At 35.4% G+C, this 16,715-nt stretch overlaps 3 protein-coding genes, 1 long non-coding RNA gene and 1 pseudogene across 6 annotated transcripts; all 5 read left to right on the top strand.

Moving 5' to 3' along the window:
- Positions 1 to 298: 298 nt before the first annotated feature.
- LOC130498372 (uncharacterized) lies at positions 299 to 1,469 on the top strand. The gene is made up of 2 exons (XR_008937272.1): positions 299 to 898; positions 1,209 to 1,469. It is a non-coding gene; the product is annotated as an uncharacterized LOC130498372 (long non-coding RNA).
- Positions 1,470 to 1,867: 398 nt separating this feature from the next.
- Positions 1,868 to 3,534, top strand: LOC108821938 (uncharacterized). 3 transcript variants are annotated; one of them, XM_018594933.2, is made up of 2 exons: positions 1,868 to 3,085; positions 3,150 to 3,265. In XM_018594933.2, exon 1 carries the CDS (start codon positions 1,897 to 1,899, stop codon positions 3,082 to 3,084), a length of 1,188 nt encoding a protein of 395 aa, XP_018450435.2. In that variant the 5' UTR covers positions 1,868 to 1,896; the 3' UTR covers position 3,085; positions 3,150 to 3,265. The 3 variants fall into 3 exon arrangements, with proteins under 3 accessions (XP_018450435.2, XP_018450434.2, XP_018450433.2); XM_018594932.2 differs by having other exon boundaries at positions 1,869 to 3,085; positions 3,265 to 3,534; XM_018594931.2 differs by having other exon boundaries at positions 1,869 to 3,085; positions 3,257 to 3,534.
- Positions 3,535 to 3,661: 127 nt separating this feature from the next.
- On the top strand, positions 3,662 to 5,150 carry LOC108821939 (protein NEN4). The gene is made up of 4 exons (XM_018594934.2): positions 3,662 to 4,295; positions 4,462 to 4,508; positions 4,590 to 4,653; positions 4,752 to 5,150. Exons 1-4 carry the CDS (start codon positions 3,858 to 3,860, stop codon positions 4,980 to 4,982), a joined length of 780 nt encoding a protein of 259 aa, XP_018450436.1. The 5' UTR covers positions 3,662 to 3,857; the 3' UTR covers positions 4,983 to 5,150.
- A 212-nt stretch (positions 5,151 to 5,362) lies between these two features.
- Positions 5,363 to 6,644, top strand: LOC108819831 (inositol-3-phosphate synthase-like; annotated as a pseudogene).
- A 2,296-nt stretch (positions 6,645 to 8,940) lies between these two features.
- On the top strand, positions 8,941 to 9,981 carry LOC130498666 (ethylene-responsive transcription factor ERF060-like). The gene has a single exon (XM_056992218.1). The coding sequence runs from the start codon at positions 9,086 to 9,088 to the stop codon at positions 9,911 to 9,913; it is 828 nt and encodes a 275-aa protein (XP_056848198.1). The 5' UTR covers positions 8,941 to 9,085; the 3' UTR covers positions 9,914 to 9,981.
- Positions 9,982 to 16,715: the final 6,734 nt, after the last annotated feature.

Genomic DNA, 16,715 nt, shown 5'->3' with positions numbered 1-16,715 from the left:
AGTAATACTAATGTTATCTGAGACTTTTTTTGATTCGTTGACCCAAGGCCTCTGATCTAGAATATGATGTGTACCGAAACTCGGGAACAGATCCCAAAATGTGAATGTGGACTTTGGACTCATATGAATTGGAAAATAATTGACAAAATTTTGGCACACTATATTTAATGTAATTTGTAATCATGTAATGCGAATAAATAATTACTCCTATTTATAAGGCTCATATCCTAAATGGAGTAATACCTTGATATTTAAATAACTGTTCATCTGCCATAACATTAATGTTCTGTTCCCTAAGAGCATGATTATCGGGGTGTCTTAACCCATCTCTTAGTATATTTGGATTAAAAAGAAAAAAGAAAAAATAGCAATTACCTAAGGACGTCTAAGGACGTCTGTTAATTAAGAGACAAAGGAGAAGGGTTCTTCTGGACACACGTCGTTCTCTCCTTCCTGTCTAATATTCTTCTCCACATCTCTTTTTATCTCTATGGATTCTCCCACGGCAATCACTCCGGCCACCACCGCTTCCCTCTCTTTTCCAGTTCCCACTCTTTCATCTTCTCTACCACAGATTCTAAAATCCGAGTTTCTCTACAGTGAGCGCGGCGGCCAATCTGACGGCGGGAGCGATCGCGAAGATGCTGAGCGGAGAAGTGAAGGGGGAGAAGGAGATGACGCCGATCCTGCAAGTCATAGAGATTAAGATGATTCAGCAAGCGCGGAGGAACCAGGAGCAGAGCGTTGAGAGGTACAAGGTCGCCGTATCAGACGGGATCCAGTCTCAAGAAGATATGCTGAGCGCCGCTTCCAACGTCCTCTTCAAACAAGGGAGTATTAAAAATCGGATCGATCCTTAGACTCACTCGATTCAACTGCAGCCCGTTAGGAATCGAAGGTAATGATTCTGATGATAAGTTGTGTAGATGATTGATTGTAGAACGAATCAATGTAAATGTTAAACTCTGATTGATTATTGCTTCTGTTACTCTATGAAATGCATTTAGTTTCTATGAGATTTTTCTGGCAAAAAAAAAAACTCTTAGTGAGATTGATCAAACTCTTATTATAGCAACTGGAAATCACAGGGGTCATATTTACATTTCTCAAGTTTTCAACTTGTATTCTTGTACATTGATCAAAGTTATGATTGATTCAGTTTAAGGTTCATATTTTTATGATTGATTCAGTTCAATGGTTTAATACAGCTTAATACAGCTTTGGAATATTGATGACTGCTACATTGCAGTGGGAAGGGATACCTACATATATCATTGGTATAGGCAGAGGAATAAGTGCCACTATTGATTCAGTTCAATGGTTTTCATGTTCTTGTCTTAATATATCATTAATCTACATGTGCTTGTTTCAAGTTCCATCTCAAACTCTTTCTTCCATCTCAAGTTTTATTATCTAAGAGACACCAAAAGTTTTTAGCAATAATCTACACATTTAGTAATGTATCTTAAGTTTGTTTTTTAATCTAAAAAAACTAATAAAATATACTAAGATACATCATTTTGGTCCTAGCAATAAGGATGCTCTAAATCGCCGGATCCTATGCAAATAGTGGGAGAAAGCCAGCAGTATACTGTATACTATCTTTATACGCTAACTTTTCTTTCTAGATTTCATCAGAGCATCTCCAAGAGCCAATCTTTACAGAAACTTTGATTTGTATAAGTTTTATTGAAAAGCTAAACGAAACATACGTTTTCTTTAGTAAAAAAAAAACATACGTTTTCTTAAATCGTTTGCTCAAATAAGTGAGAAGGACCACCATGTGCTAAGCATGGGCCGGAACTAAAATGGGCCTTTATTAGGCCCATTTATAAGAGTATCAAAACTATCAAACAGTCTAATCATAGAGAGGTTCTCATAACCTGCTCTTCCACCATGTTCTCCGACTCATCTCCGTCAATGGATCCGACATCACCCGAATCCGAAACCCGACCCGAATCCAACCCCTCCCCCGCCGCAACCAATCCCGCCACCGTACAACCAATCGAACCGACGACAGCATTCGAATCAACCCCACCGTCACCAGCCGTCGCCGATCCACCACGATCCGATTCCCTCGACGAGCTAACACACGACCTCGCCTCCCTCCACGATCTCTCTACCCGGGGGCAATGGGAAGCGATCCTCGACAAAATCTCCCAAACCAGAGCCCTCTTCCTCCTCACCAAGCCCCACGAGCACCTCACCTACCTAACCTACCAAGTCATCGCCCTCACCAAGCTCCGCCGCTCCGACGAAGCCTCCCGCGAGCTCGACTCCCTCCACAACGACTTCGACGGGGATCTCTACAGGTACGAGTCTTTCCCCGAGATCTACCCGGGTCGGAAGGGATCCATGGTGCCTTTCTCGCTCCGGTGGATGCACGCCCTGGTTCCGACGAAGATCGGGAATCGCCAGGAAGGGTTGGATCGGTTGTACACTTTGCTCGGCTTCGTAAGAGAGAGGGTTAGAGAGAAAGAGGCGAATGAGGTGTGGAAGAAAAGAGAGATCTTTGTGATGAGTTGTTTGTTAGGGTTTCACTTAGGTCACAAGGAGTTTGGTGTTTCCTTGGAGTTGATTAAAGAGTTGATAAAGCGTGATCCTTTGGATCCTGTTTTGGTTTCCAAGCTAGGCTCTGTTCAGATGCAGTTCGGTGATATACAAGGAGCTAAAGCCACGTTTGCTCGCGTCGAGAAGATGAATAGTAATAGTTTGGTGAGTGAGACTCAGTTCAAGAATCTTGTAGGGAGGAACAGGGCTTTGGTTTATGTGGTGGAGAAGGACTACGTCTCTGCTGTGAGAGAGTATGAAGAGTGTATCGAGAGAGATGGCTCGGATGTTGTCGCGGTTAATAACAAGGCGCTTTGTTTGATGTACTCGAGGGATTTGTCTGATGCGATTAAGGTGTTGGAGAGTGCGTTGGAGAGAGTGCCGACCGCGGCTTTGAACGAGAGCTTGGTTGGGAACTTGTGTAGTATGTATGAGTTGGCTTATGTTAACCATGCTGATGTTAAGCGGACGTTGAATAATTGGATCGCTCGTGTTGCTCCTGATGACTTTGATTCTTCTTGTACCAGAGTTTGAGGTACTGCGTTCTTCAACTTCCTTTAGAACTGATTGATGATTAGATGTTGTGGTTACTTGGATAGGTTGAGAAGTAGTAAACGATCTAGATAGGTGGACATGAGAGAAGACTGTTTGTCTGTGAAGCTGAAGTAGTATATAGAAGTATGTAAGTTGATCGTTTAGCATTCAGAATTGCAGGTACTCAGCTAAGCAAACGTAATTAGCCAAAGACCGAAGAAAAGAACCAAGGGATCTTGATCTTGCTGGGTTTGGCCTCCAGCTCAAGTCTCTGTTGATAGGAGAGTATTGGCTGCATATGTTTTGTACGTTCTGTGTTGTGTGAGTTAGGAAATGGTTGTTGCCCCCAAACACTTGGTACCTTTCTTACATTCTTTGCCATATACATCTTCCTATAAAGATTTTTGCTACACTTGCCGTTAAATACTAATAAGAGAGTTTGTTGATTCATTATAGTAAAATATATTCGCTTATGAAAGTTAATTAAAATAAGAAAGTATTTTGGGGGCAATATAAAAAAATAAAGGGATAAATTCTCTTACAATATGGATATACCAACGAACTCTTTCATAAGAACCCTTTTTATTGGTTTAGATAAAGAATAAGCAGAGATTCTTACGTACCCTACACAGCAAAGTTTTCTCCATGAAGCTAAATAACCACCAAAGTAAACCTCCAACACAAACCTACAGTTAGCTTGTATCACAAGTAACAAACCCACAATATATACACACGTAGGATCTACAAATCGACAGAAACCAAAAAAAATTGATATGGAGATCCAATCATTTCCCAGCGAAATCGTCTTCTTTGATCTGGAAACAACCGTACCAAACAAAACAGGACAACATTTTCACATCCTAGAGTTTGGTGCGATCATCGTATGTCCAAGAAAGCTAGAGGAGCTAGAGAGCTTCACAACGCTTATACAGCCGAAAGACCTATCGGTGGTCTCATTAAGGTCGTCTAGGTCAGATGGGATCACGAGGGCTAAGGTCGGGGAGGCACCAAGCTTCGAAGATGTGGCTGAAAAGATCTATGGTTTGTTGCACGGTCGGATTTGGGCAGGTCATAACATTAGAAGGTTTGATTGCGTTAGAATTAAAGAAGCTTTTGCTGAGATTGGTAAAGCTGCGCCTGAGCCCTCAGGGATCATTGATTCTTTGGGGTTGTTAAGCAACAAGTTTGGTAAAAGAGCTGGTAACATGAAGGTAATATACATCCGATATTCTTAAATGATAAGGCGTAATTAAAAAAAAAATGATTAGAGACCTAAAACTTTATTATAAAATCATATAGTATAGGATATACGTATTTTGATAAAAGAGAATTTACATCATGGTCTTTGCAAAATCTAAAAAGACTAAAACTGTGTAGATGGCAAGTTTGGCTGCCTATTTTGGTCTTGGAGTGCAAAAACACAGGTACATAAATATTATTTGTGTGTGTTCATGTTACATTTTCCGCAAACAATGTTACACATATATATATGTTGATAATTGCAGGAGTCTTGACGATGTTCGAATGAATTTAGAGGTCCTCAAGCACTGTGCAACAGTGCTCTTCTTGGTATGTCGTATTCTCATATTTTCTTCTCTTCTCTTTATATTTTTCATTATATATATATTCAAACGGATTCATTTATTATATGATATGTATTCATACAGGAATCTACACTTCCCAATCAACTGGAAGGAAAATGGCAAAGTTCTTCAAAGATCATGACAAGAAGTCGAAGTAATAAACAAATGGCTCCAAGGGCTGTGCCTTACTCGAAGGGTGGTAGTCTCGGGAAGGTAATACAGATGACACAGAATGCAAAGAATCTCTTAAGCAAAGCTCAAGGCAACCAAGCTCTTCAAAACTTGATGAAACATTCTCATTCTTTGCTTAGATGATTACTATATCCTTAGTGATTATTAATTTGTTTATTTAAAATAATAAAAAAGGAATTCAATCGTATATACATTGTAGAAGTTATACCCTCAACACTTGTTAATTGGCTATTTCATTTCTGGGTCAAAGTAATTAGCTACTTCATTTATCAATAAATCATGTTTTCAGTCTGAAGTGAATATCAACAAAACAATATATGTCCATGTCAAATTTTAATAAATTTATCTGTAAGAACAAAAAACTGTAAAATGGTTGCAACTAAATAAGACAGGTTATAACCAATACATATAACATGATTTAAGAGTGAAAAAATAACAGTGGAATAAAGAGAAATATGTGGTGTTGAGAAATAGTATAGAAGAAGGTTTTAGAAAGGGGGGCAAATTATTAAAGTACAAACGTGCATGCATGGTCACAACTGATCCAGATAATGTTGTGTTTGGAGGATGGGACATAAGTGATATGAACTTAGCACACGCCATGGGTACGGCTAACACTGAGCGTTACAGCAATGTGATCGTCGGGTTAAACGATACAATTGAGGATCTTATGAAGTCTGTGGTCAGGGATGAGTCTGAGATCTCTCTCATTCGACGCTTTACGCTATTTTGTGTTCTTCAAGGCATCCCGTTCATCAGTGGGAGTCCTCAGAACACCTTTGTTCCAAGTCTTATTGATTTGGCTATCAAGAACAATGTTTTAATCGGTGGAGATGACTTCAAGAGTGGTCAAACCAAGATGAAATCTGTCTTGGTTTCCTTGGTTGTGTAGGAATCAAGGTCTGTTTTCAAGTAATGTTTCTTGACAGTCAAGAAACCTTTCAGAAGACTTTGTTTCATCGTGTGTTTTTGTTAACAACAGCCTACTTCAATTGTGAGCTATAAGCACTTGGGGAACAACGATGGAATGAACCTCTCAGCTCCACAAACATTTCGATCTAAGGAGATACCCAAAAGCAATGTGGTGGACGATATGGTTGGTAGTAACGGTATCCTCTTTGGGCCCGGAGAACATCCAGACCATGTAGTTGTTATCAAGGTAAGCTATCAATAAGTAACATTCAAGACTTTTTGTCTCTTGAAAATTGCAATGTTGTCCATTGATATAATGTGTGTGTGTGTGTGTTGCAGTATGTACCGTATGTACCAGATAGCAAGCGAGCCATGGATGAGTAGACATCAGAGATATTCATGGGAAGGAAGAACACTATTGTAATGCACAATACCTGTGAGGACTCTCTTTTAGCTCTTCCAATTATTTTGGATCTTGTTCAAATCCAAGGAGAGTTTAATTTGTCAGTTCACAAAATCAGTTATTTGGGGTTTCAGTGAACCCTGGTTTTGATGTTTTGATTCTTTTCTTTTTTGTTGGCAGGGGAAGTTTCATTCTTTCCATCCTGTGGCCTCAATACACAGATAGCTCACCAAGGCACCGCTTGTGCCGCCGGATACACCAGTGGTTAATGCACTGTCAAAGTAGCGGGCGATGCTGGAGAAGATTCTAAGGGCGTGCATTGGGCTGGCGCCGGAAAACAACATGATCTTTGGAATAAAAGTAAACAAGAAGAATTTACAAGACTTTATGTTATAAGGCTTTTTTGTATCCTTCTTTAATTATTATATGTTTATGAATGCTTTTGTTTTCAGAGATCAAAGAGCTTATAGTTTGATCTTTGTAGGGTGTTAAGTAACTTGTATTTATTGTAATCCGGATGGGTTAGTACTTAGTATCTTGTGCAGTATTTCTAGGTTGGACCTTAATTTCATAATCGCTTTATGATCGGTTTCATATGTGTGTAAACAACTTTTATATATATTTGATCTTTGTTTCAGTACAGAGAAATTTTGTCAATTTAGTATTTTTCCTATTAATTTTCAAATTTTAAATTTAGTTCTATATCTACTAAGTAAATATTAGAAAGAATAGTTCAAGGCTTCACGAACAATTTTGAATACATCCTTGCATATTTTCATTCTATAAAAAATATACTTGTTTTGATTTAACTAGAATTAGAAAGCAAAGATTATAAATGACGGTTATGTGTTTCTTTTTTTTTTGAAAATACGGTTATGTGTTCACACGAATGGATTTTAGTTATTGAACAAGAGCTTCGTTGCTTAGGTTGGATCAGAAAAATCATAGTCACCAGAGAACAATAGTCAAAAAGTTCGGTCACCGTCAGGGAATCATAGTTTTCACTTGATGTTATCTTGACCACCAAGCCTCCAATGGTGGAGGAAGAGTTGACATTTATAAAAGTCAACTAGCTTCGTTGAATTTTAAACAATATCCAAATCTCTATAATAATTACTCGATGTGTTTAGTGGTCACTACATCACCATGATCTTGTCCATATACAATTAGAAAATAAATTTAAATACACTTCGTGGATGACTTTGGAGATTAACTATTGTCCATGATAAGATTAGGTTGTCATGCTAATAATCATTCTTAAAATAAGGGATTATAAAAAAATGTACATGAACTTCATAATCATTCTTACAATTTTAAAGTGAATGGTTGTAAAACTTGAAAATTTGATGCGATAAGTTAAGGTCTAAGAGCTGTTTTATGGGTAGGCGTAGATTTGTGTGTGGGTTTACGTGTCTTTGCCATATTCTAGATCATTATCTACGAATATTCTTAAAGTTAACATTGCCGATCAAGGATAAAAGCTATCTTTTGAATGAAAAATATCGAAAGTTAAGATTCTCTATCGGCTAACTTTATCAGACGTGTAATCAGAGTTTATCTCGATAACTTTAGATTAGATCAAAGATAGGGTTCTTTCAATCTCTCTTTAGCAGTTGTCAGTTGTCAGGTCTTACAGAACCGAGAGATAGTGACTTCCATGTAGGATCTTACGTGTGAACACGCAAAAGCAGGTCCCATAAATTATTTTCTTGTTCTCTAAATAGTTGGCCCCATACTGGCTTTCTTTCGCGTAATATAGTCTTGAAGAATCTCTTTTCTTGAAGTAAGACAATAAGAGAATATAATTACGTGGAGGGCTGCTCTTAATTGTTATGAAATCTACCGTTAATTTGAAATTTAGTGTTTTTTTTGGGAATAAACGTAGAGGGAAAACAACCATATGCTGATGTAAGAAAGTGGTGCTTTATTGGTGAAGAAGAATATCCATTAGCTGCCTTGTGACGCAAACTTTGAACCACCCTTGAGTTCTCACCTCTTTCCATCAAACTTCAATATTTCTTGACGTTCTCTCACTATTGTCCTTGCTCACAACTCCACAAACTTTTAAGCCTTTACTTAATATTAAATTTTCATATTCCCCACTTTAACATATATAGATTTATATAAGTTACTACGAAACATAGATTTATATATGCATACCAATATATAATTTCTGACGAGTTAAACTTCTGTGAGGTATACTCGATACAATTTCATGGCTTGGACCACATAATCTACCTTTTGAAACAGTGAATAATATTATGACCACCAAATATTCTAATGGTTGGTATATTACTGCAGTTTATTCATTTTGTTTGCATGGATGATATATCTACTTCAGTTAATTATTCAAAGCGTTTCACTTCTAATCCACATTATATATAATATAGTATATAAAAATTTCATGTTATTTGGTGTTATAATTTGACGCAATGAAGAAAAAATATTTTGGCAAAAAGAATATATAAGTGGTTTGAAGGCAAACTTGCCTTTCAACTTGCCTCAGAATCCAACAATACACTTTTAGCTCTTATAAAATTTTTGTATACTTATTGCTGAAAATATTCTTTTCGGCATTTTATTGAAAACACCTTCCAAAATAAGAGTGAGACATCAAATTTAAAATAAAATAAAATGTGAATAGAACAAAAGCATCAAACAAAATGTAGACAAAGATATAATAATGAAAAACAAATTGCATTGACCTACTTTATATAATTTAAAAACATATACTATGAATTCAAGGGGGAGGGTCTTAATTTCTTGTATTATATAAGCAAAGAAGTTTGCATCCAGCAAAACCAAGAGCAACAAAAAAACACCAAGTATCAATTAAACCAAGAAGGTTGTTTTTGATCCTTCTCTGTTATTACTTCAATCTAAATCTCAAACATCTCTCCTTTTAAGATCCATGGCAGCCATAGATACGTTCAATAGCAGCACAGATCTCTCCGATCCTTTCAAAGAGGAGCTCATGAAAGTACTTAAACCTTTCACCAACTCTGTTTCTTCTCTTCCTCCAACTCCAAACTCAATATTCGGTTTCAACCAAACAACACCTCTCTGTCTGAACCAGCTCACACCTTACCAAGTCCACCAGATCCAAAACCAGCTTAACCAGAGACACAACCCCACGAACTCATCCCTCTCCCTAAAGCCCGTGCCAATGAAGAACATGACAACTCAGAAACTCTACAGAGGAGTTAGACAAAGGCACTGGGGAAAATGGGTTGCTGAGATCCGTTTACCCAAGAACCGGACCCGACTCTGGCTTGGAACTTATAACACAGCTGAAGAAGCAGCGATGGCTTATGATCAAGCTGCTTACAAGCTCCGAGGAGAATTAGCTAGGCTTAACTTCCCACAGATTAGGCACGAGTATGGGTACGGTGGTGGTGATAGAAGCTTGAAGCCTCTTCATCCCTCTGTTCAGGCAAAGCTCGAGGCGATTTGTCAGAGCTTGAGAAAAACAGAGGATGATGATCTCCCCTGTTCTGAAACAGAGCTTTTCCCGCCAAAAACAGAGTATCAAGAAAGTGAATTTGGGCTCTTCAGAGCTGATGAAAATTCTCTTTCCTATGAGTCTCAGGTGGGATCTTCGTCGCCGGATTCTGGAATTACTAATGCTTTCTTGGAGTTTTCGGATTTAGGGTTTGATGACACTGGGAGTTTCGTGCTGGAGAAGTTTCCTTCTGTGGAGATTGATTGGGATGCGATTAGCAAATTGTCTGAATCTTAGGAGTCTGTCTTTGACTCAGTGTCTAATGATGTCTCATATTAGCTAGTTAGTTAATCTCTGCAACTAAATTTTTACAGTTGTAGCTAGAGACTTGCTTAATTAAGGCTTTGTTATCTATGTTGTTCTTCCATGTGATTGGTCTGGCTGGTTTATGTTTTTTTTTTCAGAAACCTTGTCATTGGCCAATCAGAGAATTTAGTGTGTAGTCTCTTTTCTATTGAATGTAAATTATTAGTCTTTTCTTTACGATTTTATGTTCATTTTGTTCCTTTTTCTATTTCTTCTAATGAATTCTCATTATCAAATATGAATGGCTAGTTTTTGTCCTGGCGATTATTTTAAATTTCATGTTGTGTTTGTGTCCAGGGTCTGTTGAGGAAGGCAGAGGACCAGAGAGGGGGGTCCCTAATTGACATATGGGAAACACATATATACCACACAAGTTTAGAATACAACAAATGTGGCAAAGATTAATAATTATGTCTATCACTAATTTTAAAAGTCTATATGTTGTCAGTATAGTAGTATTATTAACATATACAGGAAAAATTAAAAGAGGAGCCTTATCCAACATTGTGATTCTTTTCTTTCAGCACATAAAGACAGTGTTCATAAGGCCAAAAATAAATTGACATAGATGTCTTGTGAACTTTTGAAATTTTATAACTTATTAATATTTGTTTATACTGGCATGTACTTTGAATAAACTAATGCTGCATTGTCATATTTCTATTACTTTTTTAATCATCTGATTGTTATTAAAAACAAAAGAGAAAACCTCAAAGATCCAAACAACTTAACTACATCAAGAGGCCAAAGGCTCAAGACGAAAACCCTATAAGAAAGAGATATGATCGACGAATCGATCAAGTTGCCATGTATCTAGACACAAGGTTAACTGACATGAAGCGAGTGACACATCGCCCACCACGACAACACCTTCATCCACCAATATATGAGGTCTTTACTGGAAGTCCAAAACCGTCAGAAACCAAACAACTGATGAAATAACCGCTTAGAAACAGAACCAGTCGGCCTGAGATTTGGAGACCGTAGGCAATCTAGTAAAGATTTTAATAAAAAAAAATTATAAATTTGAAAATCTGTGTATTTAATTTTTCTAAAAAAATTAAGAGTTTGAGGCGAATTTCTTATTTAATTTTTCAAATCCAAAAGGCCAAAATCATTGTTAATAGATCCAAAAATCAACACTTTCAAGAAGATAATCATTTGTATGTGTTTGATCTTACAAATGATGTAAACAAAGCCACCAAATGTCAAAGCAATCGCAAAAGTCCTAACCAACAATCAAAACATCGCATCATTCTTCTTTTGAAACATTTAACTACCTATATTTAGTTAGAACTATTATAGGCCTTTTGAGCATGTTATTAACACACAAGGCAAAATTTGAGATAACTGGGCCGGAATGTGGACTGATATAATACTAATATATTCTTCAAATATGGCCCCAAAATAATTGGACTTGGCACTTAACGGGTTAGGTGTGGCGCCTCTCTGATTTAAAGTCCGAGTTAACTCTGATTTAATTCGTAAAACCATGCCCGATAAGGTTTCAGAAAGAAAAGAAAATTGTTAAAAAACATCATGGAGTAGTTCCAAAAAAAAAAAAATCATCGGCCCATAGGTGTATGAAAGTTAAAATTTGACAATTGCCATCGCATGCCAAATATGTACCTATATACAGTTTAAGCCCCTTTTGACCAAAAACTCTATAACCCCTATAAATTAATATATTTTTTAAAAAAATAAATTAATATTTCATAAACTAATAAAAAATAAATATTAGATCATATATAATCTTTTTATAAACTGATCTCTCTCCAAACTAATAAAATATCATAATCGATCTCAGTGTTATTAATCAATATAAAATTTACAATTTAATTGTTTATACAGAAAAAATGCATATGAATATTAATTAAAAGCTATTTTAAAATTAAATGGGAGGAAGGGACTGGGAAAAAAAAGCACTGGGAGGAAGGATTGATCACCTGGTTTGGAACAAGAGTTTCAAACTCTTAAAGGCAATTTTGGTCTAGTTCTTAAATGTACAGATTTTTTAGAAACAGTTAGCACTTGATGTACAAGTTTGATTGAATAAAATTTTACATTCATTCAAAAAAAAATTAAATGGCCAAATTTTGATTGATAAAAAGTAATTGGCAAATTCTGTTCGATTAAAGTAATCGGAAATATATATTATACATATGTACATATATGACATGCTTGTATCCAATTGGGAGTAGATATATGATATAACTATATAAGTGTTTGTAGCGTAGATTAGACGTGTATACAGTAATATACACGTCAAACTTTAAATATCTGTGTTTATAATATATTCTGTGTTCATTATATATTCATGTGATAGAGAAGGGTACGTGATTGGTCGATTAGGGACAAAGAGATAATTATAGGATACTTCAACTTTATTTTATATAAAGAATAATATTTGTTTTCTTATATATCCAGTCATACAAGAAATTGGAGGGCTTTGGGTTAATCTCTAATGCAAGACACGTCGAAAGTGAACAACTCCAACGCGAAGCTTACTACGATCCATTTCTATTAATTCTTTACAAATATTACAATCATTCAACATGGATTCTGTTCAAATCCGTCAAGCGATTTACATGATCTCTAATGGATTGTCTTTTCACGTTGTTAGAATGGCTAAACAGATGATCATTTTCTAAAAGAAAACTAAAATAATTCCGAGATCGACATCGCTAGCTACGTGTATCCACGGTGTGGTCCGCGTGGGATGGCTAACTATATGTATTTTTAGTGTAAACTGGATTCATTATTACAGTGACATGCTTTACATGAGTTATTTTATTTGCGCGTTTAACGGTATTATGAATTCAATGTAGCATAGACATTTCACATCGCGACAATTCAACTAGATATCAATATATCATACAAGTGGAGATCACATTTTAATAATTAGAAGTGTATATATTGAATTTCATCGCATGAAAACGAGCTGCGATGATTAACATATGCATTTTAGATATGTTAAAAGGAAGATCATATCAATCCATAGCTATAGTTATCGAAAAAGTGTCGGTCCATTAAAGGTCTGAAGGCCATGGAGATATAAAGAGAAGCCACTCAAGTTGTAGATTGGCGACTCTTGGAGATGATAAAGAGTAACCTAAGACATTCTCCTTTTAACACATGTATCGATGATTTTAAAGTAAGAACGTGCTTGTTTTTTAAAGATGAATTTTCTGCACTACATATTTAGCCCCAACACTACAATTGTTCAAGAATAATTTACATAGTATGTACATTTGAAATAATGTATTTTTTCATATAGAGAGTGTAAGAATCAAATATGACATGGGAAATCAGTTATACGACTTCATTATGATCGTATATACGTACATGTTCATTTTTATCTGCCGAACCTTAGCAAATCGATCATTTCTAGATACTATAATTGAGCTATTTAGATATATATATACATATATATATATAGTAATTTAAAAACTAATATATAGCTTCTGCTTTATTACTTTATGAATAGTGGAAAAGGCCTCAATGATTGGGGCATTTTGGCCTAAGATTATATCATTACAATAATATCAGAAGTTCAGAACCCAAAATCTTAGTTTAATAGTTGTAAACAGTATCTATGTGATCTATAATATTCTTCATATCACATACTAATTACAATGTTTATTGCATAGGTTCACATAATGTAGGCGTGGATCAACTCTACAAAATAAATTAAACGATAAAGAAATTAAACGATTTAAAATGTTTTACTGGTTAGTTGGGATGACAGGTAAAATTAACTAGAATTTGGTATCTAGAATGAAAATATAGAGCAACTTGTTATTAAAGAAACGAGAGCAACTTGATGGAATAGTGAAATATATATTGACAAAAAGAATCGTTGCCTTTTCTCCTTTCATAGGCAACGTCCATATACTGATCTGTTAATATTCTCAAATTAAAGGCTATCAACTTTTTATTTTCTTTTGAAATTTAACAAAACCTAGCGTACAGATAGATTATCATAAATTTCATCACAACTATATATTTGGTTTTAGTTTTATGGAAGAAAAGTAATAACCGGACGGAAAGCAGGTAAATGATGACTTGGCAGGACCTGTGATGTGAACCCATGGACTGTCCCATGTGGCGAATTTTATCGAGGTTGCACTCTTAGGACCCACCAATCACGAGTTACGCCGAAAAGTTTGGAGAAGCGGTTGCCATTAACAGTTTAGTCAAAGCCATTGACTCAATTGTCAAAGATTTTTTTCTCTCACATTTTTTCTCTCATTTTGTTTTTGTTTTTTATATTGCCATAAAGAAAAAATGTAATATTTTTGATATTAGGATTTTTATCATGTTTTCTCTAACGGGGTTATAATTATTCTATGCTTTTTTCATAAAGTATACAGTACTCGAATTTACTCGTTTGGTGGTTTACAATAAGAGCTTGTCGCATCCAAAATGTCATGTAATATAATTATATGGTCAAACACTATAGTATAAAAATGTCTGATGCCTACGCGCGAGATTATGCTTGGTTTTCTTAAAAGTGCTAACTTATTGAGAAAGGGATCGATAATAAATGTGGATGATGTCAAATTGTGAAACTTACTTGTTACATACTTGCATATGGAAAATTAACTGTTATTAGATTGACTTAATTTTTTGTTATAACAAAATACAAATGATTATGAATCATATGATTATCAAGTTTATGTAACATACATTTATATTAACATAATATCATTTAAATTAGACTATATACCATTAATTTGATTTGAAAAATTAAGAAATATGTATTATACTTAAATTTATAAAGTAAAACATTCTTAGAATTTCAATTTGACAAAATCCTTAAAATATATTTTACATGTGTTTTGTTATTATTTAAAAAATACTTTAAAAAAATATTTAAACTATGTATAAAATATTTCGTTATGTGTATGGCGCGAATTATTAGCTAGTAAATTTATAATCTTGTTCCATAATTTTCTTTGGTCAAGCGTAGTTAATTAGCCCATCATACCACTTAAATATCATTCGATGAGGTAATTAAAGATTCGATAAGAGAGGATTAACATAACTGGGGAAATTTTTTTTTTTTTTTTTTTTTGTAACTCAACTGGGGAAATTATTTGCATGTGTACTATTGTGCCTCGTAGGGATCCCCATGTTTGGTAGAGAGACACTCTCGATTCGTTACATGTGATGTGTCGGTCCGGAATTCTGTTTTTGAAAATGCCATGCAATTAGACGCATGTATTACCATCATGCAATTAACACACACGAACTCACGTAGAAATATTTGTAACATTTTTTTTGTAACTGTAAATATTTGTAACATGCGAGTTACGTATACATATCATTATTTAATTTGTAGAAAATATTTTTAAATAGCAGCAAGTCATGTTTAATGAAAAAGAATTAGACGTAAAAATCTCAATTTTTTACTAAAGATAAAAAACAAATATATGTTTCCTATTTGGATTTAAATTTTAGCGACCAAGGCCTAGAGTTTAAAATTTAGGAGGTAGAATTTTCCAAAAAAAAGGAATTTAGGAGGTGTACATAGAATTAGAGTTTAGAAGTTAAAGAATTTATTTTTAGTTAATTTGTAGTATTTTGAATTTTGTTTTATCATTGTATGATATTTTGGATTTTTTTCAAACACTAATTTGGAGATTTGCATAATTTTTATACTAGTTTCAGGTTTGCTCAAGTTGGTATCAATAAGTAATGCGACGAAAAAAAAACTTTTTATGCATTGTATATAACTAGCCAAGCAGATAAACTTGTTCCTGCATTGTGAATATGCACAACGTGTCTGGTCTGGCAACATGTGGAAGCAGGAGTTCAATCCCTTGGATATACCATCTTTTGCGACGGCATTTTTGACTACAGCTCCCTTTGATAATCTCCCACCTCTTGGCGTTAAGGCAACACTCTTCTCTTGGATTTGTTGGGGAATATGGACAGCTAGGAACAATAGGATCTTTGAAAACAGAGTTTTCAGTCCTGAGGATGTTATATCCAAAGCGGTGACTAGCGTACGAGAGTGGAGCTTAGCTCAGCCACAGACTCCAATGCTTCAAACGAGGACTACTATGCAAGTTCCCCTGCACCAACGAACAGACGCAGCTTTCTCTTGCCATACGGACGCAGCTTGGATGGCGACGACGAACAGAGCAGGATGCGGCTGGTGTGTTTTGAACGCCGATGGCACCACTCTCCTACAGGGTTCTCGAGTCTTTGAACACGTCTCCTCGGCGCTCATAGCAGAAGCTCTCGCTATACGGTCAGCCCTCTTCCAAGCTTCAGCAGCTGGATTTTCTAAAATCTGTATAAAATCAGATTGTCAGGCACTTATCACTGCCATCTCCTCGAAGTATCACTCGACTGACCTCTACGGAATCATTTGAGACATTGAGGCTCTATCTTCTAGTTTCTTGTGTATTTCTTTTGTTTTCATCTCGCGCAACTTGAACTGTATGGCAGACTCTTTGGCCAAATCGGCTCTGCACTCTTTTAACCCCAACTAGTTTGATTGGGAGTTTTTATAATATTTGGTGTTCAAAAAAAAAAAAAAAAAAATTTGATTGAAATTTAGGCGTTATTACTTTTGGAGTGATCATTTATGTTTTATGGACCTGTCAAACTAATATCAAAATGTGATATCAGTTGTTTTTATGCATGTTAGACGTTTGAACTTTTCATGTTATCTATCCTAAATATGCTAATTAAAAGTTCTAAGCAAATGTAAACCGAACTA

The sequence above is a fragment of the Raphanus sativus genome, chromosome 8 (genome assembly GCF_000801105.2).
Source record: "Raphanus sativus cultivar WK10039 chromosome 8, ASM80110v3, whole genome shotgun sequence".
In the NCBI taxonomy this organism is placed as follows: Eukaryota; Viridiplantae; Streptophyta; class Magnoliopsida; order Brassicales; family Brassicaceae; genus Raphanus; species Raphanus sativus.
This window is presented reverse-complemented; position numbering and strand designations above follow the sequence as displayed.